This window comes from Haemaphysalis longicornis, unplaced genomic scaffold (genome assembly GCF_048455015.1).
Source record: "Haemaphysalis longicornis isolate Haplotype H1 unplaced genomic scaffold, Haemaphysalis longicornis Haplotype H1 scaffold_1, whole genome shotgun sequence".
Taxonomy (NCBI): domain Eukaryota; kingdom Metazoa; phylum Arthropoda; class Arachnida; order Ixodida; family Ixodidae; genus Haemaphysalis; species Haemaphysalis longicornis.
Genome location: NW_027526203.1, coordinates 381,717,164 through 381,739,245, shown reverse-complemented (window position 1 = coordinate 381,739,245; position 22,082 = coordinate 381,717,164). Strand labels below are relative to the sequence as shown.

At 44.5% G+C, this 22,082-nt stretch overlaps 1 protein-coding gene across 1 annotated transcript in view; it reads right to left on the bottom strand.

The window, feature by feature from the left end:
- Positions 1-22,082, bottom strand: part of LOC144155203 (alanine--tRNA ligase, cytoplasmic-like) — a 71,693-nt gene that overhangs the window by 49,441 nt on the left and 170 nt on the right. The window contains exons 2-10 of the mRNA XM_077686512.1: positions 21,859-22,077; positions 21,365-21,609; positions 19,935-20,123; positions 19,148-19,293; positions 17,163-17,366; positions 16,913-17,057; positions 14,297-14,436; positions 6,848-6,989; positions 6-105 (exon numbers count right to left, since the gene is read on the bottom strand). Of these exons, the coding sequence (XP_077542638.1) occupies positions 6-105; positions 6,848-6,989; positions 14,297-14,436; positions 16,913-17,057; positions 17,163-17,366; positions 19,148-19,293; positions 19,935-20,123; positions 21,365-21,595 (1,297 nt within the window). The 5' untranslated portion in view covers positions 21,596-21,609; positions 21,859-22,077. The remainder of the gene's footprint in view (positions 1-5; positions 106-6,847; positions 6,990-14,296; positions 14,437-16,912; positions 17,058-17,162; positions 17,367-19,147; positions 19,294-19,934; positions 20,124-21,364; positions 21,610-21,858; positions 22,078-22,082) is intronic.

Sequence of the window (22,082 nt, the reverse complement as noted above, 5' to 3'; positions counted from 1 at the left end):
AGTACCTGATATGGCCTTCGCTGGCTTTGCCTCATTTAATAAGGCCTCAGCTTTGCTCATCTGCAAAAGGTACTTGTCTTCCTCAGAATTCACAACGTCCTGCACCTGTAGAAGTGAAACAAGCAGCCAAAATCTAAATACACACAGAAATGAGACCATGAACAAAGAGACAGTGAGACAGGCCGGAATGTATTTTAAATTTATAGTAAGGATGACAAATTCAAGGTGGGTAGATGTGCATAGATAAGGAAGCGGAAGCAATTTTGGCTGACTACAGTACAGTCGCTGAGCTGTGAAGTACACAGAGCTTTCATTCAACTGAGTGAGACATAAAAACTGGATCTCATTTATTGCGCCGACGGAACAGCATGTGGAGCAGCGCGCAGCAAATGGACATCGATGTGACATCACGCCGAGGTAGCCAAAAGAAGTGACACAGCCTGCGCTCGTCAATAACTCATGATGTCACTTCACACACCCGGCCCAGTGAGTGGCGACTGGGTGCTGGTGTGCTCACAAAGTGATGCACGTAGCCAGAGGTACAGGCATAACTGCGGCCCAGAAAGGCACTCTGGGCAAAAAAAAAGTTACACACACAGGAAAGGAGCCAATAATACAGCCTGAAATCACAGTAGAAGTCACCATGCGAACTTTTATTGAAAGCGGTCATCGAATTTCTGCCTCAATGGTAGGCCTAGCACCTTCAGGCAGCTAAGCTGCTCTGCTCCAGTGGCAGCGTGGTCAAAACAACACCACCACCGGCCTCCGCAGTGTTTTGACGTCTGCACAAAGCGGTGAGGTCATGCCGTAATTCTGTCATATGCGCCTTCAGGGCTGAAAGTGCGGGAAATTGAAACAAATGATTTTCAGGCCGTTCAATGTAATTAATTATCGTGTGCTCAAGTATTTAAAGTGCTGTTTCGGGTTCGCCAGGCCATTAAGCATCGATAAAAGCAATAAAAATGGAACATAAAATGCTAATGTCAGTATTCCTTTAATGACGGTGGGTTTAGATATTGAATGTTAAATCAATACCTAATTGGAGCTCCCATGGTCCCCACACAAGACTGCTCCATGTCCCCACACAACAAGATCTGAAGTAGAAGGCCTTTCCAAAAACCTTCAGATTTTTCAGAAACAAAACCTCAATTACAATTATGCTAAATATGTACCAAAGCACAAAGACTGAACAAATTGTTTATTTGCCTACTTAATGCATACAACATACAAGAACTTTATGCAGCCAGCAATGCACACAACAAAAAGAGAGTGAAAACAAAGCACAAGCAAGTAACCTACTGTTAGTCACCAGATACCCAATGGGTTTCACTTGAATACTGCCAACTATACCAAAGAAAGGCCTGAAAAATAACACAGTATTCTCCAAGCTATATTCCTTTGTTCAGTCATAATTTATTTATTTACAGACCTCAAAGACCCTATTGGGTGGGGTTTTACATGAGAATGAGTTCAAATACCCTTTTAAAGGGACCCTGCAGCTTCTTACCATCCACTACTCGGAATGTATTTTGGGGTAAAGTCTATTGTCCCAGCAATCTCCTCCCGCAACAATTATGAAAATCAATTCACTATCACCGAAAATATGCACGATGAGAAATCGCGCATAATTGTTCCCTCTCAACTCGACCGCGGACCACGCGACAAAAGCTGCGCACTCTCTCCCGGAGAGGTGGGCGGCTCGCGGCGTTCTCTTTGGCAGCCTTCGATACACCACAGGCCGGGGAGTTTTCTCCTTTTCTCCGCAATGTGGAGGGGCCTATTACCGGTCTGATGCCACAAAAAAGCAGGCATGGCTGCCTGCTAGCAGCGCGCATTCAGGCTGGTAGGGTGTTTTTGAAGCAATAAACGTTCGTTATCGAGTGGTCTAGTAAAAAGGGGAGTATTGAGTTCGTCACTCAAACTCCGCGCACACTCAAAACACAAAATAAACGCCAAAACTATGCGTACAGGTTCAGGCATAGGAGAGGTTCGTACAAAGCGCCGACAACGGCGGTTCGTCACAGGAAATGCGAGAAATTAACCGCAAAGTTGACCAGTGACAGCCGATCGGACAGACATGGCCTCAATGACATCGTTTAGGCCATGCCAGGGGTGCATAATGAGGAGAACTGAAGAGAGCGCAGTTGGTTTTTCCGAGTCTTTCACAGCGATTTGCGCGCTCACCGCTTCACGTGCACGTGTGATATTTGGCTCACGTATTTCTTACAGTGTAATCTAAACGTCGCGCAGGTATACTTGCACTGCTCAAAAAGTGTTGCAGGGTCCCTTTAACATTAAGGGGGGACACTGGTCTTGAAGACATTTTTGTTATTTTTGAACCAATCTCCTTGAAATTTGCACATAAAGTGTGCTTTAACATCCTGAGCACAAATATGCAGTCAGTTTTCATCTATATAATCTAAGTTCAGAGTTTTGCAACATGTTATGTCATTCCATTTTGGGCAATTTTTTAATTATCTGCTTATGATATACTCGAATAATTCTTGTTCCTTTGTGCTCTCGAAGGACCAGGGAGTGCAACTATACCACAGCAGTAATTTTATCACTGTTTCTGCAATTGCTCTGAACTTATGAAATGTCATGTCATCAATTATCAATGTTTTCGTAAAACAAAATGCATAAAAAATTGTACTAGTACAAAGAAATTTTATATTTTTCTGGTTTTATTGCACTGTTCAGTTCTTAAGCTTTCAAACGCAGCAAGAATGACGCAAATCTGGCCAGTACATCCCAAGATATTGTACCCGACAGTTGACCTCATGGGAAAAAAACTGGTTTTGAGAAAACAAGGCACAAAGTTCGGAAATGCAGGGGAAAATGGCCATTTAGCCAACTTCAAATGGTGACAGCTTTGTAATACTTATGGTACAGCTATAATATTTTGCAGGTACATTCTTTGGGACCTATAGACTGCAAATAAAATTAATACAGAAAACTGATTTTTTGGCAAATTTTTGGTCTTCAAGACCAGTGTCCCCCCCTTAATTTAGAACTTGCACAGTTGTCCCTCAAAGCTAGCATTCTAATTGCAATTTATTGACAACCCACAACTAATTGCAGACCAGTGATCAATGATATTCAAGACTGCAGAACTAACAAAAAAAAAAAAAAAAAGCCATGACATAAAAATAAGTAAACTGGAAATCAAGCAGCCTGCACTTGTAAATGCTGCTCATCAAGTCCCTCAATGGTCGATCAGTGCGTGCTTTGATTAGAGCAGACAGAAACTGTGTTCAATGGGAACATCTGGCATCACTAAAAGCAATAAATAAATACGTGTGGAGTGCCAATTACTTATGTATAACGGCAAAGCTGTACACATCAACATTAGCATTTCGAAAGCCTTGATTGTTAGTAACCTTAATATTCGTAAGCACCGACTAGTTCCTATAACACTAGAGTTGAACAAAGAAAACCACCAAATACTAGCCTGATGCACACAAATATACACAGCAGATTTATTTTTGGACTTTGCTAGTGTAACTAAAAAAAAATTTTCCGAGTGTTTCATGCACCGAAGCTACACCTGGGCTATGAAGCGCGCCACAGTGGAAGGCTTCAGATTATTTTGGCCCCAGGGGATCTTTGACGTGCACCGAAATCTCAACACACAAACGTTTTTGCCTTTCGCCTCTATCAGAAAGCGGCCGCCGCGGCCACGTACCGAATCTGCATCCTTGAGCTTAGAAGTACGCCTTAACGTCTGAGCGTACAAGGCAGTTGCGTGAGAGCAAATTATAATTATACAATCGTCAAGGAATCGTAACAAACTTTGAAAATGGCATCTCATGACAAAATAAAGACAGACAAAGCGGAGGTCGGCAACCGTTTGAGGTGGAGGGCCGAGTTGCACGAAGCCGACACGGCGGAGGGCCAGACGGCAAATCGGAAGAGGGGGAGGGGGGGAGCTTTGTAGACAAACAAAAAAGAATTCATCAAATTGACAATAATATTTGACAATCATTGGCAATAACCTGGCTAAGTGTGAAGATGGGGGACAATGCCAACTGGAAGCGATAGATTCTTTGTTTTTGTCTCCTGTCTCCCATTTGAAGTCAAAACTGGCGTGTCAGCCTTCAGATAGGAAAGGACAGGGGGAGAATCAGGGGTTAAAAAGACGTGCTGAAAGTCGCATAATACTGCCCCACGGGCCGCAGGATGCCGACCCCCGGCTTAGAGGGGCCACGCAGACAAAGCACAAGTACAGGCAAAGCACAAAGCACACAATTTGAAAGATTGCCTCATTAGAATCATACTGACACCACTTTTACATAAACTTTGCTCAAACAAAATATATAATTAGGAAAAAAGGGAATGGACATGCGACCCACTAGCTCATTTCCCGCAACAGAAACAATGATGTCATACCAGCCAGCTCTGCAATTGGCGGAGGCCGACAAAAGCAAATGCAAATTAGGTAGGGCTTATAAGCTTGCAAAACAAGCTATTTTCACTTAAATTTAGGGCACATTCATTTTATAGCTGTAAGAATGGTGGGGGCAAACAATGGAAGGTATGAAAGTGCACAGAAACATAGAAGTACCAGTGCGCACTGCTGTTGGTACTGCGCACACTATGCTTGTTATAGCTGCACAGCAGTCCAGCGCTTTGGGGTTGTCTCACACAACACTGGCCGATTGGTGTAAGCGACACTGTCTTACGTGACCCTGCTTGTCGAGCATACCACATGTTTCACGAAAAGATTACTACCTACCGTAACAAAAACAAGCCAAGTGCAAATATAGTCAGAAACAAAGCAAAGGCAGACGGCGGCCCTGCACAGTATGGTGGCGCCATGTAGGCGAACTGACGGTAACCAAGGCGTTCTGCAGTCCACTGCAGACTAAACAGCGCACTAACGTTCACTTGAAGGCCTGTCCTGGTTATGTCATTGCACACGTCACGAAAGACACGATTTGGCAGGAGAATCAAAATGTTAACTTAAATTTGTTCATTTCTCAGTGAATAAAGCATCGTTTCTTGCCGTACAAGTGCTGGGAGCACTATGAAATACCAAATGCTTCGAATAAAACAACTGGCATTTTGTTTGCATGGCCCCTTTAAAGAGATACTGAAATGAGTTGTAAACATTGTCTAATTACCTGATAAGATTAATGTCTAGAATGTGTAGGCCACATTCTGATTTTGGGGGGGGGGGGGCTGATTTATAGACATTTGTTAAAGGAGCCATGAAGAGAAAATGCAAGTTGGTTTTATTCGAAAGATTTCGTGTTTTATAGTGCCCCCAGTGCTTGTCCGGATACAAACGGTGCTTTATTCACTGAGAAATTAAACAATTTAGGTTAAAATTTTGATTTTCCCGCTCAATCGTGCGTTTTCGTGGTCCCAAGTGACATCACTGAAACCGACCGCTCTGCTAACTCTGCAGCCTAGAGTACCTTCATTCACGCATCCGCCGTATAGGGTAGAGACACGTATACGCTGGCGCCGCCATTTTCGGTTGCTCGCTCGCCGCCGAAGCAAGTCATTGTGTCAAAACCACGCTAAAATTATCGCCGCAACGCGGTTTACTGAAGACGTTTGAATCATATTGTCTGTTTCGCGTTGCTAGGTCTCGTGGGAAACGAAAAGAATAACGCGTTGAGCCCGTTGGCCCAATTGCGGCGGCACGGGACCGTTCAAAGGTTGTCTCCACCCTGTACAGCGGTGTTGGTTTGTTCCTGCGTTTCTTTACGTTCCGTAACCTAGATGGCGCCACCATACCGTGGCAAGCAATTGGTTTGTTTTTGCCCGCATTTAAACCTGGCTTGTTTTTGTTCTGGGAGAAAATATTCGTTCCCTGAAACAGTGCTCGCTCGACAAATGGGGTCACGTAAGACACCATTTGACGTAAGACATAAGACATCTGACGTAAGACACCGTTGCTTGCGTCAATCGGCCAGTGTCGTCTGAGACAACCCCAAGCCCCGTAGTGCTGTGCAGCGAAACCAAGCATGCTGTGCGCAGTACGAACAGCAGAATGCATCAGTACTTCTATGTTTACATGTGCTTTCGTAACTTCCACTGTTTGTCCCATCATTCTTATTGCTTTGTAAAGAATGTGCCCTAAATTTAAGCGCAAATCGCTCATTCGTCTAGTTTGTAAGTTCTACCTAATTTGCGTCTGCTTCTGCCAGCCTCCGCCAATCGCAGAGCTTAGCTCATGTGACGACATAGGTTCTGTTGTGGGAAATGAGCTGGTGGGTCGCATGACCATTCCCGTTTTTCCTAATTATGTAGCTTATTTGAGTGAAGTTTACGTTAAAAGTGGTGTCAGTATGATTCTAACGAGACAATCTTTTGAATGAACCAAACTTGTGTTTTCTCTTCATGGCTCCTTTAATGAGATATGTTCAGAGGTGCCACTTTTCTCACACCCTTGCCCCCGCCCATTTGTTGGTGTCAGCTATGACACAGTGGTAAGCCTGCAGGGCCAAATTTAGCACATACCTGGCATTCTTAACTATGTAGTGCAAACTGTATGTGAACACCAAGTAAATAAAAATTCTGAAGGCTGCAATACCACAAAAATACACTGCAAACCAGTATGGCATGACTCCACTGCAATGGCAGGTTCAACAGCCGTGAATGGCATGTGATGTTCTCGCTTCTGCCGTCAATTACAGATAATCTAAGTCTCTAGACTTGAGCTAAGTAGTCAGATAGTAATTTGCATGCATTAAGGTACACAATGCAGCCAGAACTACCACTTCGACGAATTCACTTCAGTGTCCCTTTCGAGACAATAGTTTGAGTAAAATGAATGAGGGAAAAATATGCAGGCATAGAAGCAACGAGCAAGAACAAGAAACATCATCTTACTGACCAACTGTACGTCTATCCCCGGATAAACGTCTCCCAAGAGAGAGTGCACATTTTCAGCCAGTTGTGCCAAGGTTCCTCGCTCACAATTCAGGTGCCAGATCACTGCATGAGACGCTTTCCGAATTATCCTCCTCAGCTTGTTCCTAAGAAGGAAAGAAACAAAGAATTAAACACTTGAAGCAGACTACAAGAACACTTTCAAACTCTGCTACATTCGAAGGATTGCTATGTCAGAGTAATCAACATATTAATTTTAATAGATCTCAATTGTTTAAGCAAGACAATGAATAAAACAACCGAAAGGTTGGTGATTACTCCATAGTCTTTGCACATCTTTCCAGTCATGTCACAGATGTGACTGGCTGGTGCTGACACTGACAACTGTGAATTAAAGAGAGTTAACATCAGCGCACCACGCAGCTTCAGACAAAAGGCGTCCAGATATGAGTGCGAGGTCTAGGCAGCTGCTGTAAGTTGCGCCCTGGAAAAATGTTGGCGAACCATCATTCAAAATGTCTAAATCAAGATTGTGGACAAAGTTGGCGAGACGTCGCCCTCTTGTGGTGCCCACGATGCTTCCCCGGATCTCATGGTGCGCACCGGAGTCACCTAGAATGGTGCGACGTGCAGGGCAGCCGTCAAGAGTCATGTCCAAGTGGTTATCATCGAATTGTGCACGGCGGTACACATGTCCAGCTATCACTGAAAATGTGTTGGTTTTACATTGCACCGTGACAGCAACATATTCATTGCTGTTGTGGGCCACGTGCCACATGACCACGTGCCCACATATGTACAGTTAACTTGGTACCAAGGTTCACCCCATACACGGGTAGAAAGTTATACTGACTGGCAGGTGTTTCGGTCTTCTGTTGAATTGTCCTGTAATAGCTTGGCTTCAGCGACTGACTTTGAACTGAGCATCGTCCAGGCAACCAGGGATGCATCACACAGTGCCACATGCTCCTCTCAAGGCAAGGGATGCTTTGCACCAAATGCTTCGTGCTGTTCAACGTCGTGCTGAAAGGAGATACAGACGGTGTGGGGATCCGTTGAATCCCCATTTCCTCTTCCTGCAAGCGCGGCCCTTAGCCGTGCACAGCGCACGTATTCGCCCGCGAGTTACGTCCCACATTGAGTCAACTCGCGGGCCAACACGACAGCGGGCACCAACTGCCCCGCTGCCGCCCTCGCTCCTCCTCACCCAGGAACCTGCCTCCTTCCCCCGCGTCTTCTAAGCACAGCGTGCACACTTCGCGGCTCTCTTGAGAGGGAGATGGAGGATCGAGAATAAGGAATGTGGGGAAACGCGGCTCGTCCGCGCCCTCGCTGCCACCAATCCGGAGTGGGGCCCCTGACCCCAATCAGACGCACAAGGTGGGCCCATTCCCACCTCGCCGGCAGCCCACGTCGCCTCGGCAAGTGCAGCCCACTTGAGACCGGACTTTGAGGTGCACCGTGTTTATACAGTGTAGTTTTTAGCCCTGTCGAGGCAATCAGTATGCGCTGTGCCGCTCGACCAATAAATCTCCTGGTTTGTCCTCACGCTTTGGAGCCTGTCATTGCCTTGTCCGTGAGTCAAACCCGTCGTGGCATCCTTCGAGATGCTGCGAACCTCTCTGGGGCATTTTGAATGGGTCATTTCGTGGGCGTGGTGAAACCCCCTGTATCCCACTTCGGCCCACTAAGCCCACAAAGGACAAATGCTGACCCTGACCTGAGAGCATCTTGTAGAGCCCAGAAACTTGTGCAGCGTAACCATATTTACTCGAATTTAGGCTGGCCTCGATTGCAGGCCGACCCCCAAAATTCGGAAGGTCAGAACTTGTAAAGGAATGAAAAAACTGACCTCGAAAAAAAACTTACCTTATATGTAAGCGAATGAAAAAACTCATTGGACTGGGACGAGAACATGCACTTTATTACGCTTGCGGTGCTCGTCCTAGCACAGTCAATGCTCACTCATCGTCGTCTTTGTCGACATTGCTGTCCTCTTCCCACAGCAAATTGTCCTCACTTCCATTCAGCGCGTTTGAGATGCTGAACTTACGGAAGGCCCGCACAATTAGCTTGGCCAGAATTTCGTTTCATACCCGGCGACCCAGTTCGCCACTTGGTTGAGTGATGCACCCGGTCGGTGTGAGCTGATCTTGTAGCATCAGCCAGCCGTTGTAACGACTCTGCAGCCCGTCCTTAAACGGCTTGTTAATGGCCAAGTCGTGCTGTTGTAGCTGGCTCGTTATACTGCCGGGTATTACCACAATATCCGTATTACCCTCTGAAAGCACGGAGGTAACGGCATCTGTCAAGTTGCCGCGGTAGGAGTCAACAACCAGGAGTGACAGCAGAGCCCCGACACAGTGCTGGCAAACAGTCTTAACCCAATCTTCGATGAGGGCACCACTCATCCATTCATTCTCGCAGGCTCGTAAGAAGACGTGCTTAGACAAAACTTCCCCAGCTGGAGGAGTCTTCCTATTAAAAATAATGTATGGCGGCAGCTTTCCCCCATCGGCCGTGCAACACAGCATCACGGTGGCGCACTGCTTCTCGTAGCCCGCAGTTATGCCTTTCACTTCTTTCGCGCCCTTCTCATTCATGTAGGCCACAGGCATGTCAAAATACACTGGGGTCTGATCAGCATTACTGATCTTACCAAGTCCGTACTCCTTTTCCAGCCGCTTCTTGATAACAAAGCACTGGAATGTGACTCGCTTCTCTTGAAAGTCAGAGGGTTGCTTTTACACTCAAAGACGTCCGCCATCACAGGCTGAATGCCTCGTGGTGTTGATCTCTCTTGGGTGCTTTGAAGTCCATTCGCTTGGCAGCGCAGTTGAAAAGTTTGTCCTGCCGCTCCCGACATTGGCGCACGTTCTTCTCATCGATGCCGAAGGCGCGCTGTGGTAGGAGGATTAAAGTTCTCTCAGCCTCCAAAGCCATGGTGTAGTGGTACCACTTGGTGGGTGGCCTTGTGCCGCGAACACAGGCGCCTCTCGAGTTCAAAGCAAGCAAGCACAGAACGCTGAGATCTGGGTTCACAACATTCAAACAAGCAAAATGGAGCCTGCAAACCTGCAAGCCTGTGGCCGCAAGATGGCGTTGAGTGTCTAGCGGTGAAGAAAAGCTGCATCCTCTAATCAAGGTCGAGCCCCAACTTTCGTAAATGACTTTTTAAATACGGTATTTAGAGAAGCTTGGCCGACAGCGCTGGAAATCATTTCGTTCCAGATTAGACCCATGGAAGCCACTTTCTAGGATATGGCAGATCGTCCGTGCATTTCCATCTACACCCACTCATCAGCATCCATTTCAAGCTTTAGCCGTATACCAGAACCACATGGACACAGATGTTGCCGAAGACTTGTGCCTTCAAGTGGCAAGGGACAATGCTGCAGGCATGGCTCCATTACATCGCTGTGCTCCTCCAACTGCGAATAGCCACCTAGATGTGCCCTTACGCTGCACAAGCTCGTTGTAGCGCTCTCTGCTACAGTCCATTCCATAGCTCCTGGGCCTGATGGAATTACGTACTGTGCACTCTGTCATCTCGGCAGGCAAGAAAAAAAGCTCTGTTGAACCTCTACAACTTCTATTGGTGTTGTGGGTCTGTTCCAAGCCACTGGAAAAGTAGTCGTTTAGTAGCTGTCCTGAAGCCTGGAAAGTCTCCACAAGACATTTCGTCCTACAGGCCAGTGGAATTGGGTAGCTGTGTAAGCGAAGTGATGGAGCATATGGTCCTTGCTTGTCTGGAATGGTTTCTGGAAAAGCGTGGCTTGCCATGGCAGGGTTTCGCAAAGGACATTGATCAATAGACAGGATTATTGACGTCACAACAGTTGAGAATGAGAAACACTGCCGTCGTCTGACAGCTGCCGTGTTCGTAGACATTAAGGGAGCATTTGATAATATATCCCATGATGCCATTCTGGATGCCCTTGAGTCCATTGGTATTGGAGGATGGTTGCATCAGTGGATAGCGAGCTACCTCTGCGGACGGATGGTTTTCATGTCCGCACTTGATGGAGAGACATCCGATCACCCAGTCACTCACGGCATGCCACAAGGAGGAGTCCTCAGCCCTACACTATTTACCCTGGCTCACATAGGTATCACTAAAGTGCTTCCCAAAACACTGTCAATATCTCCCAGGCGGATGATATATGCATTTGGACATCAGGTGTAACGCGACTTCACGTGCAAGCACAACTTCAGAAAGCTGTATCTGGCATTTTGACATATCTACGCTGCCAGGGACTTGAAATTTAAACGTCAGAGTGCAACATTGGCATTTACCCCAAAACCCATGATATCCTACCCAGTAAAGATCAAAGGGGGCTGTTATTCCGCGTGTCATGCATCACAAACTTCTCGGCATGACAAATGATCAACATCTGTCATGGTCAAAACATGTCTCTGCACTAAGAAGGAAATTACAAAGTTACACCCACGTCCTTCAACATATGGCAGGGAAATCATGGGGCCCATCAGTTTCGTCACAGTTGTGCCTCTACCAAGCCCTCTTTATTAGCTATTTACAATATAGTTCCCCTATACTTTGTAACCTTTGGCGATCGTCCCTACGCATACTTCAAAGTGCTCAAGCACAAGCCCTACGAATCTGTTTGGGGTTGCCTCGATGCGCATCAACATGTGGAACGACCGCAGAAGCGCGAGCCTGCCCAGTTCAAGTCTACCTCACGCAAGAACCTCTTCATGTGCACCTCCGACATGTGACAAGACATGAGTGTCATCCACTGTCGAGTGTTTTCAGGGACTGGTTGAACTCAAACTACTTCCAAAGTATTTTGGCGCAACAACATTTGATTCCCTCCAGATTTGCAGTCGCCAAAATCTTTGAAGTGTCTCTATGGGTTGTACCTGATCTACAGCTGCAGCAGTTATCAATTCCTGGAATCGGTAAAAAATCCCACATGTCGTCTTCGGGCTTAACCTTTTGAGGGTCGAATTTTTTCGCCAAATGCGACCCCCCAGGGTCGATTTTTTTTATTGCTGATTTAAATTCTTCGGATGAATCTATTTCGAGAAAAAAATATCGTAATTTTTTGTGACCATAAAGTGACAAAAAAATTGTTTGTGTTGTTACACACATGCGGTTTATTCATGAGTAACACAAGGAAAATTCTAAATAATAACGAGACAGTAACAAGCCGGCACCTTTTGAGCGGATCGAAATCAGATAGACATCAGTTTTGTGGCCACAAAAAGCGGGAAGCGCCTGGAGGCCGATACCAAAACAAGCGGCTGCGCGTGCGGGCGCGCGCGGCCGGATGCGCGAGCGATAGACGGCGCACCGCTCCTATAAAAACAAAAAAAAGGAGAAAAGAGCCTCATCAGTTTCGCAGGCGACCTTGGTCTGTGGCAGGCGCAAGAAGCGAGAGGCACCCGGGCACCCGGTGGGCGATACCCAGCGTGCCGTGCCCCCTTGTTAGCGGATGCGCAAACAATAGCCGGCGCGCCGCTGAAGTAAATCATAAAAAAATCAAAAGAAGAGCTATCGGCGCACAAAAAAAATTTGACGTATTTCCGAAGTTTGGCAGCACATGCCAAGCAAGAGAAGTTGGCGAAAAAGGCGCACTTTTTAAACATACAAGCAATGACATACAAGTACGTCATTGACCATTTTAAAAGTGTTTGCCGATGCCGTACATGTACGGCCGTGACCCTCAAAGGGTTAAGTCAACTTTCCCTATTTTACATCAGTGAAATGTATGGGGAGGTGTCGCATGTTTTGGTTTATGGCTCGGTCACAGCGTCTTCGTCGGCAGCAGCAGTGGTTATGCCTGGGAAAGAACTGATCCAACATTTAAAGATTGCTCACAGGACGTCGTCTACCGCAGCAGAACTGGTTGGTTTACGCAAAGCGCTCCGCACCGTTTCTTGTGAAAGGCCACAGCAGTGGACTATCTTTTGTGACTGCAAACCAGCGTTGCAGGTACTAAGGTACCCAATGAAGAGAGGCACATATGATCAGCTGACCACTGATGTCACTATCCTGTTTAAAAAGGAGTGAAGAGGGCCACACGGTGGTGCTTCAGTAGATATCAAGTCACTGTGGCATCGCTGTAAATGAGTTGGCGGATGCAGAAGCACAGCAGGCACACCACAATGGAACTCTCTTGGTTATACCCATCACAAGGCAAGATGCCAGCGTGATACTCTACCGAGCCCGTAAACAAGCTGCAGCCTTGCATTCGTCTGACCCACAGATTCGACATGAACAGCGTCACTGGCTCGATCCAGAGCAAAAGTTCGGGCTCACTCATGCTCCTCAATTTCGCAGAACTCAAGAGATCTTGCTACACAGGCTGCGTCTTGGAATAGCATTGACCTAAAGTATTTCTACTTCTGTACTTCTGTGCGGTTGTCCTGAGATTATTGAACATCTGCTTAGCGCTTGCCCACGGTACTCTAGTGAGTGAAAGAATCTTGCGGCAGCATTACTACGCTTGGACACTCGGCCTGTGTCCAAACAAAAGATTTTGGGCATGTGGGCTGAAACAGGAAACAAAGCCTAGCTGTTAGAGCCCTGCTTATATTTCTTAGCGACTCCTCTCTGGATTCGCGGCTCTAGGTTGCGACAAAATTTAATAGACTGCGAAATAATGTCTATTTTTTCTTTTCTTTTATGGACGATAATCATGTGCTGAAAAGTTGACTGTAATAATCAGATTCAACGCCCCGTTGTATGTGAAACGTTTACTGGTTTTACTGTTTGTACACAGTTCATTTGTCGATTTCATTGTCAGTTCTCATACCTTCCATATTCATTCCTTTTTCTTTTTGTCCCTAGTACCTTCCCCAAGTATTGAAGCCCAAGTTACAGCAGACGGGAATTCCATAACATTTACAACTTCACTGTGAACTACATAATTAGGAAAAGTAGATAAAACTGAACTGACTGTTACAGTTGTCTTAGCAGCCAATTGTTATATAATTTTTGTCAGGACAGATTTGATAAAACAAGAGTAACCATATTCCCTCCATAGACGGCCATATATTGGCAGCAGCTAATACTAATTCTGTAATGTTTACAACTTCACTGTGAACCAACTAAGTATGACAACTAAATGAAACTGTGAGTAATGACAGTCATCCTAGTGGCCAATTCCAGTATCATTGTTACAAGATACCTACATAAGACTGGGAGCTACAGAGTATTCATGAGAAAGTTGGCTTTGCCACACAATTCAAATTTGTTGACACAACTTTTTTCTACACAGCCTGTCGACACGTGCAGCTTTGATCAGAACCTAGCCTATAACAGCTCCGCTATAAAAAAACAGCAAGTGCAAGTGCAAAATGAAGCATTCTTTTCCTGGTTATACTATATATATTGAGTCCGCCATGATGCAGCATGGTGGACTCAAGGATCTTTAAAATTTTCAAAGACGCCAAAATCTTAATTAACTAGAGAAGAATCGACACTAACCCAGCATCCACATGGTCTGGAAGCACCCCATCCGATATGGCCACCGTGAACATGCGGGCATGGTCTGCAGCAATGCGGTAAGCGACATCCACAGGACAGCTATTGCCCACAGAGCCAGAGTAGGGATTCACCTTTGCCTTCTGAAAATAACCATACAAAAGAAGTGCACGAGGGCACATACACTATTGAACAAGAAATCAAGAAATAGAACTCCTAACTAACAAACTATGAAACATTGGCTTAGGAGATACAATAGAAAACTTTAGTTGTAAAACATTACCACTCGGTCGCTTTGATTTGAACTCCCCTCCTCATTTTTTTTGTGACTAGCGGTAGGACATTGTCAACTCTTGCTCACCTCAACAATGCCCATGTTAAGGTATCACTCTGCATTGTTGTAGTAGCTGGGTGCAGGGCCACAAGGCCCACTATCAAGCTAAAAGAGAAGCTTGGGCTTTTATTACTGCAAGACATCGCCCTTGTGCTGCTTTGTTCAGTTAAAGGTGCCATTAAGACAAAATGCAGCTTTATCCAATTTGAATGAACTGGCCTTTGGTAACTCACTTGGCTCCCTTCCATCCATGAGAAACGTTTTTCGAACCAAGAAAATGGAAGAAACATTGAAAAACTTTCAAATTTCGCACTACAGTGACGTAGTTTGGGCCAGCCCTAAAACCATGGTTATCAGTGTGTTAACTGCACGCTAACTCTCAAGTGATACGATCAAGTAAAGCTAGAGGCCCCACTACAATCGCCCAGTCATGCTTCTCGGCGGTGGCCTAGGTTGGGCGGCCGCCAATCGCACAAACAAGATTCTGTGACGTCGTAGCGAAATCGCTGGAAAGTGGCTGAGGAGTCGGCCACTGCTTCATCTGTTTTCGTTAATATCTCGCATATTTGTTCGAAGCTTGTGATAAAATTGATATCATTGTTATCTGGACAAACAATCTTTATAGCCCCTTTAAGGTTCGATATCACTGTCATCTCAACAAAGCAAATCCAAATTTCAGTTTGGAGTTTCAAGCCCCCTCATACGGCATACCATAGTGAATTGTTTCAGGTTAGTTTTATTCTGCCTGAGCACTGAAATTTTATGTATAACGACCTTTTTGGCACTTCACTTTAACCAAAAATATAACACCTGCAAAAGAGCCTTTGATCTCACGAACAGCCTCTCAACCCCTCAGTCACTGTGCCATTTGTGCAGCTTCAATAGACACTGCATACACGGACATAAAAGTATGACTGTTTTTTTTTTTAAGTACTAGACACCCAAGTTCTTTTTTTTCCCTCCTTAGGATATAGCTTCAGTAGACCCCCATTAAAGAACTGGCTTGTCCTGTGGCTCACTGTTAGCCACTAAGGTTTAACAAACCTCCGATGTGGCGTTAAAAATAAACCTTCATAAATATTACAGAAATTTCACTGTGGTAACGTTTACCACACTACTTGTTTAATCAAAGAGGGCTTTTCTGAGTTTTTTTTAGTTGTTGTTTACTTGTTTCTTGAATCACACACTCCAGCTCAACTTCAAACCTGCAGATTAGAGAAGCAGTGTGCACCTAAACAAAATCAAAACCTACAGTGAGGCTCTATTAAAACATGTCCGGCTACTGCAAATTTGCTTGAAATGTACTTCTTTGCCAAGCCCTTTCAATTCTAGCTTGTCAGTCAAGTTTTACCACAGCCAAATTGCACCCAATCAACCTCGACTAATTCGACAAATGTAATGGCTCTGTCTAGGTCTAAATCCATGTACTCCAGCTTTGATTCGCTGATTTTCTGCTTTATCTGGCCAAACTAAACAGTCTCACCAGGATTGAAGCAACAAGAGTCAACCGTGCTGGCTTGCATCTATCGTTCCCCACTTCTCACTAAATATAACCAAACACAGTTTTATCCTACCTGACTCATAAGTGGTAAATTGCAATATAGTTGTAATGCCTGAAAAACCTTCTTACCTTTTTGACAAGTTGATAAGAAATGTCGGCTATTTAAAAACACATCTACCTACAACGCACTGTCTACCATGTTTGTTTAGTGGTTAAGGTGGTGTGCTGCTGAGCGCGAGGTCATGGGTTCGATTGTCACACACAGCAGCTGCCATTTTAAATGGACGCAAATAGCGAAAATTCCTATGTGTACAAGATTTCGGTAAAAAGAAGAGAACTGAAATTAACTAAGAAATCTATCAGCAGCCCTTGCCTGTGGCCACACTTCAGAGCCCACGTGTAGCCACAGTGTGTGAAAGACCAATTTAATTATCTTTTAACAAACACTCGAAGTTCAACATTCAAGATTCAAGATACCTACAAATATTTAATTTGGCATAGGTATTCACACGTTAGTGAAAGCTTTCTGCAAGAAGCCCACACAAGCTCTGCAATCAATACAAAACACAACATTTGCATGCATTGTCACCACTACAGCTTAACAAAGCCACAGACAACAAAACATTGAGTCATTTCTCACCCCTTCAAATTAGTTAAGAATGGCATAAACACAGTAGTAATTTCGTTATGGAATTTTTGAACAAGTTTTCTCACTTTTACAATGATGAATAAGCTTTGGGAGTCTGTTCATATCAAGCTCATAGAGGAATTGAATAAGTGCTACCTGCTGCAGTGCTTCGATGAGTGGTGAAAATAAGTCAGTGTCATAATTGGAATTGACACCTTGCAGAACTGCTACAAGACGCTCGAGTCCCATCCCTGTGTCTACGTGCTTGCTTGGAAGTGCATGCAAATGTCCATCAATATCCCTAAAAAAATAAAAAGGAAAGGTGACTGATTACTTACTTTCAAAACAGTGCTTCAAAAATATGAACCCCAGACCAGGCCAAATATCATTACGTCCACATGCTCACCTGTTGAATTCCATAAATACAAGGTTCCAAAGTTCTACCATGTCACTGCAGCCAGCATTGACTCGATGTGCGGCAGGTGATGAAGCTGAATCATGGTCAGCAAGGTCGATGTGAATTTCTGTGCAGGGACCACATGGCCCAACGTCGCCCATCTCCCAAAAGTTATCCCGAGTGCCATATGGAAGCACATGTGTCTGCGGCACGCTGCAAGGCAAGAAATGCAAATAGAGCAAGCCCGCAAAGCAAGTTTCATGCGTAAAATTTTGTCAGCAGTGCCCAAACCATTTCAGGAAAAATAAAATGCATCTGCCAGTTCGCAAGTCCTGGGGATCAAACTTATGACCCACAGCTTCCAAGGCAAGAATCCTAAGCACTCGGTTAAAATTTTTTTGCTCATCAGGAGGTACTGTAGCCTCCAGGTCTCATAACACATTTTATAACATAGGCAGGGCGAGATTGCTGAAAAAAGATTTGCTGCAGCTTTTGAAGCAGGGGAACTTTGATTATAGGACGCGAGAACCGTGGTTTGGAGATGTTAATGTCACTAAATACGAGAGCAGCCGAAAGCACCAGCGCACAAAAGAAAACATCCCAGCACTTCGACTCAAACAATGAGCCAACAGAGATATCTGTGCATAAAATCCAATCTCGAAACATACATTCTTTTGTAAACAAAAAAGTGTAACTTAGCGACGAGGGCAACCACAGGTTGCACTCACAGCTCTACGCCAGCCATAAATCATCATGAATGCCCACCGATTGATGTGGACTGTGAGCACAATGCCACAGACAAGCATGTTCGCTGCCTGGTGCCTGTGGTAATTTGTGCACCGTTCCCTCTTCAGGGTTCACGACTGAACATCCGATGTTTGCAAGACCAGTGAACGAAACGTGATAAAACAGGGGGAGATAAGCACTCCACGGGTGAGCGGAAGAAAAATTTACAGCATTTCGATTCAAGGGGCAAGCGAGCAAAGACGTTTGCATAAAAAATAGTTTGGGATATGCTTTCTTCCGAACTTCAGTGACAGAACACTGCAGTGAATGCAGTGACATGCATACGCACAGCAACGAATGGTGCTGGAGCCACTGGCATAGAGAAAAGACATGCTGCTAACTCAGCCTCAGATCAACACTAAAATTAGCATATGTGAGAGAATTTTTGTATTTCAAGCTGCTTAGGCACGCAGTTTCCGGCATTTTCATGCTTTCAGCACAGCCTGGCAGAAGAAAACACTATTGTTTCCAAACGACTCAACTAGTGTAGCAGTTCCACCTTTGCATAGGAAACCCACACAAAAAGACTAACAAGCCCCCAAATGGCTTAGGCAACAAGTTTTACACACTGCCACAACATCAAGGAAGTTGGTACTTTGCACACAGTACATGCACTAACATGCTGTGTTTCAATAACTTACAGTTGCCTTCCCAAAAGGCATACCTGAAATGAAGCTTGAATTCCTTTTAATGATCACAGCACATTAGCTTAGATTTTGATTTTTGTGTAACTCCTGTGTTCCCGCTTATTCGTGAATAAATGCTTCAGTTTATATCTAGCCTCCATCCTGTCTGTGCGTATTTTCTTTGTGCTCCTATCCTTTTGTGCCAGAAAATAATGTTGAAGTTCATTCAGCCCCAATCAACAACCCCAAATGCACGCCTCAAACAGCCTCGCATTTTTGGACATTTGTGACAAGCAGCTGCTCTTCACCATTTTGTCACATTCGTCCCAACAACCTTGCACTGCACTCCCACTTTAAGACTAGCTGAGCCTTGTTTTCCCTCATATCAGACAGCAAGGAAAGTCCTTAGAAAAGCAGGCAAAAAAAGATGCTGAACCTTGACAGCCCCCAATACAATCCTCGTTCGAGTTATTGATGACAGATGGCAGCAGTGATATCTCATCTTTAACATCAAAACACAGGTGTTTGCATTTCAAGTTATATCGCACCAATAGCTACTAAACGCCACGAATATGGGCTTACCCCAGATCCAGCCACACTTGGCGGCACTCCTCATCAGGCTGCAAGCCCAAGGCGCTATCACCGGCAAAATACGTCACATAAAGCCTTTCCTTCGGCAGGTGGTAGACTGTTGTGAGCAGATCCCATGCCATTTCACAAGCCTCTTTCTGCAGAAAAGATAGAAATGTGGAAGCCAACCCATTTTCTGGGAATACTCCATGCATTTTGAAAGCAATGTGCCAAATAACTACATTATTGCCATTAGCTAAGTAACAGTAAAGCCTGAGTTAGAAAGTGGCAAAAACGTAACATACAAGCAACATGATAGCACCAGAATACCTTATTGCTCTTCATTCAATAACGGAAAATGTCTACCATTTTAAACTCTTTGTTTACAATTTATTTACACAGTTCGAGTTGGGCCAAAATCAGTTGTCAGTTAAGAAATACTAAGAAACTGCAAAGCAGGACTTGAATGCCAATACGGTTGTCAAATTTTTGTGTGTATGTAAGCTTTTCCGTAGGAAAAAAAGGGCTCAAAGGAAAGTAAAGTTCTGAGTTCAGCAGACTGGTTTTTTGCTTTAATAGATGGGACTCTTTTGCAAATATAACTCTGCGTAAATAAACTCCTGAAAAATGGAACAAATTTTGCTGCTGTTTTTTGGCTTTCTGTAATGAGGTTTAACTGTAAATTGGAGCTTTGATAAGGACTGAGCCACAATAAAAATGAATTACACATACACAACCAAAAAAGTATAAAAATTATCGCCATTTTTTTCGTGATAGCTGGAAAAAGGCCACGCATTACCTTGAAATAGTCCCCAAAAGACCAGCTTCCCAGCATCTCAAAGAAGGTGTGGTGAGACAGGTCACTGCCAACATCATCCAAGTCATTGTGCTTGCCACCAACCCTGATGCATTTTTGGAAGTTGGCCGCTCGTTGTAAATTACAAAACGGGCTGGAAGGCTCCAATGTGCCAAGGAAGACCTTCTTGAACTGAAAGCAGAACCACACACAAGGGGGTGTACATTCAAACAAAACTAACGAAAGAGATCATATGAAACCGAACGCTGCACTAATGTGCACTCATCGTTTCGTTTGGCACCAATGCTTGGCAATATATGTTAGATAATGAGCAATATGAACGTAAAACTACAATTCAGAAGAAAATCTGCATATCCCCACATATTCTAGGGTAAAGAACTTGGCACATAGCTGAGAGTGTAAATCTGATCCAAAGCAAGCTTCCTGGATCATTAAATTTTAATTTTGAAGATATACCACAATGAAATGCAATGTCACAGAGGTTAAGTCTACACTGTGCTAACAAATGGCCAGTCTTGGTATCCTTCAATCTAAAACGTTTCTACAAAATTCATCTTCAATTCATTTATTTTCCTTAATTTCTTGGTCATCAAGGTTACCTAACTAAAGCTGCTACACCTATTGCTTGCACACTAGCAAGCATTTGCGTTCATGCTCTCTGAAAATCTGGCAATACACTTTCAGAATTAGTCGTGTCACAAATTCCAGTGCAAGAAATGGATTGAGGTAATAGAGCCTGTCTTGTCATGTTTGCCATTTCTAGTTTATCAAAGAGCTATAGTGAACAATTATGATATATTCGCGAACTAGGCAAGCTAATCTTTCAATATGTATGGAACAATTTGTGTTTTGCCTTTGATGTCACTTCAAGGGGTTGAAAGCAAGCCTTGAAAACTAAATCCGAAAGTGAACGAAAGGTGGTAACATGTATCGCCTGCATGCCAGCATTGGCCTTTCCTGTAGCAAAATAAGCAGTCCCCGCAATGCAATAGTACATATCCAAAGATAAACGAAATGCAGACAAAAATATGAACTAAAATGTACGAGCTGTGCAATTTCTTTTTATGTAAATCATACTATCATACAACATAGTTACGATAATTAGGTGTGGTAGGAGTGTTTTCGCAATGTATACGAAACACACCACCTCTGTGAAGAGTGATTGGGACTTTGCATGATCTGGTTCGCATTTTTGTGTTCACGCTTAATTTGCCCATGATTATGATATTCTGCCAAGCTTTTCTACACCATCAGTCAAACCTTAGACATTCTAATGTGCTGGCACCTAAGGCTTTCTTCCGTACTTTGCCTTGCCTAAATTATGCTAACACTAGTATAAACTGCAGTTAGTGTTTTTGCCCCCAAATTTAACCCTCCTTTTCCTGTACTTCCTAAATTGCATTGGAGCTTACCTGGTTCATGCCCGCATTTGTAAAGAGAATAGATTTATCTGCCGATGAAGGCACAACAGAGCTGGATGGGACAAATTGGTGCCCATGGTCTTTGATGAAGTAGTCGACGAAGGTCTGACGAGTTTCACGGCCGGTAAACCTTCTGGTTGGACGAGTACAGAAACCACGCAGCGCCTTGAACTTCAGCCAGGTGAGGCGAGTTCCACAAAGCGCCAGTGCTTTCCCAGTCATTCCGCTTCGGGCACCTGAATGGTGGGTACGCTGCTGTTAGGTAAAATACACTGAACACCGATGTAATAGGTGCGCAAAGATCGCGCCTCACACAAATAACTTCGATCGTTAAACGCCTCACTTAAGGGACTGAGAAAGGGACAGGGTGGCTCGTTAACTACGTTCGTCATGGTGACAGCCATCGAGTTACGTTATTGTATTGAAAAACTCTACAGTCAACACATACACAGCTACTCAAGGATACTGCAAGAAATTCTACGTACCTGATTTGATTGCAGTTTTCTCGGTCTCGACACACGGACTCCCGGAGAAGGAGGTGATTTACGCTTACAATATCCCTAAAAAACGCTGAATTCACTGGTTTATCGTGCGTGGTCGCATATTATGAATCTTGCTTACCAGAATAGGAACAATTATGCCAGCAACTAACTAAGAAACGACTTCTGCATGCCATGTGCGCGCAGCAACACCGAAGCGACCACCTCCA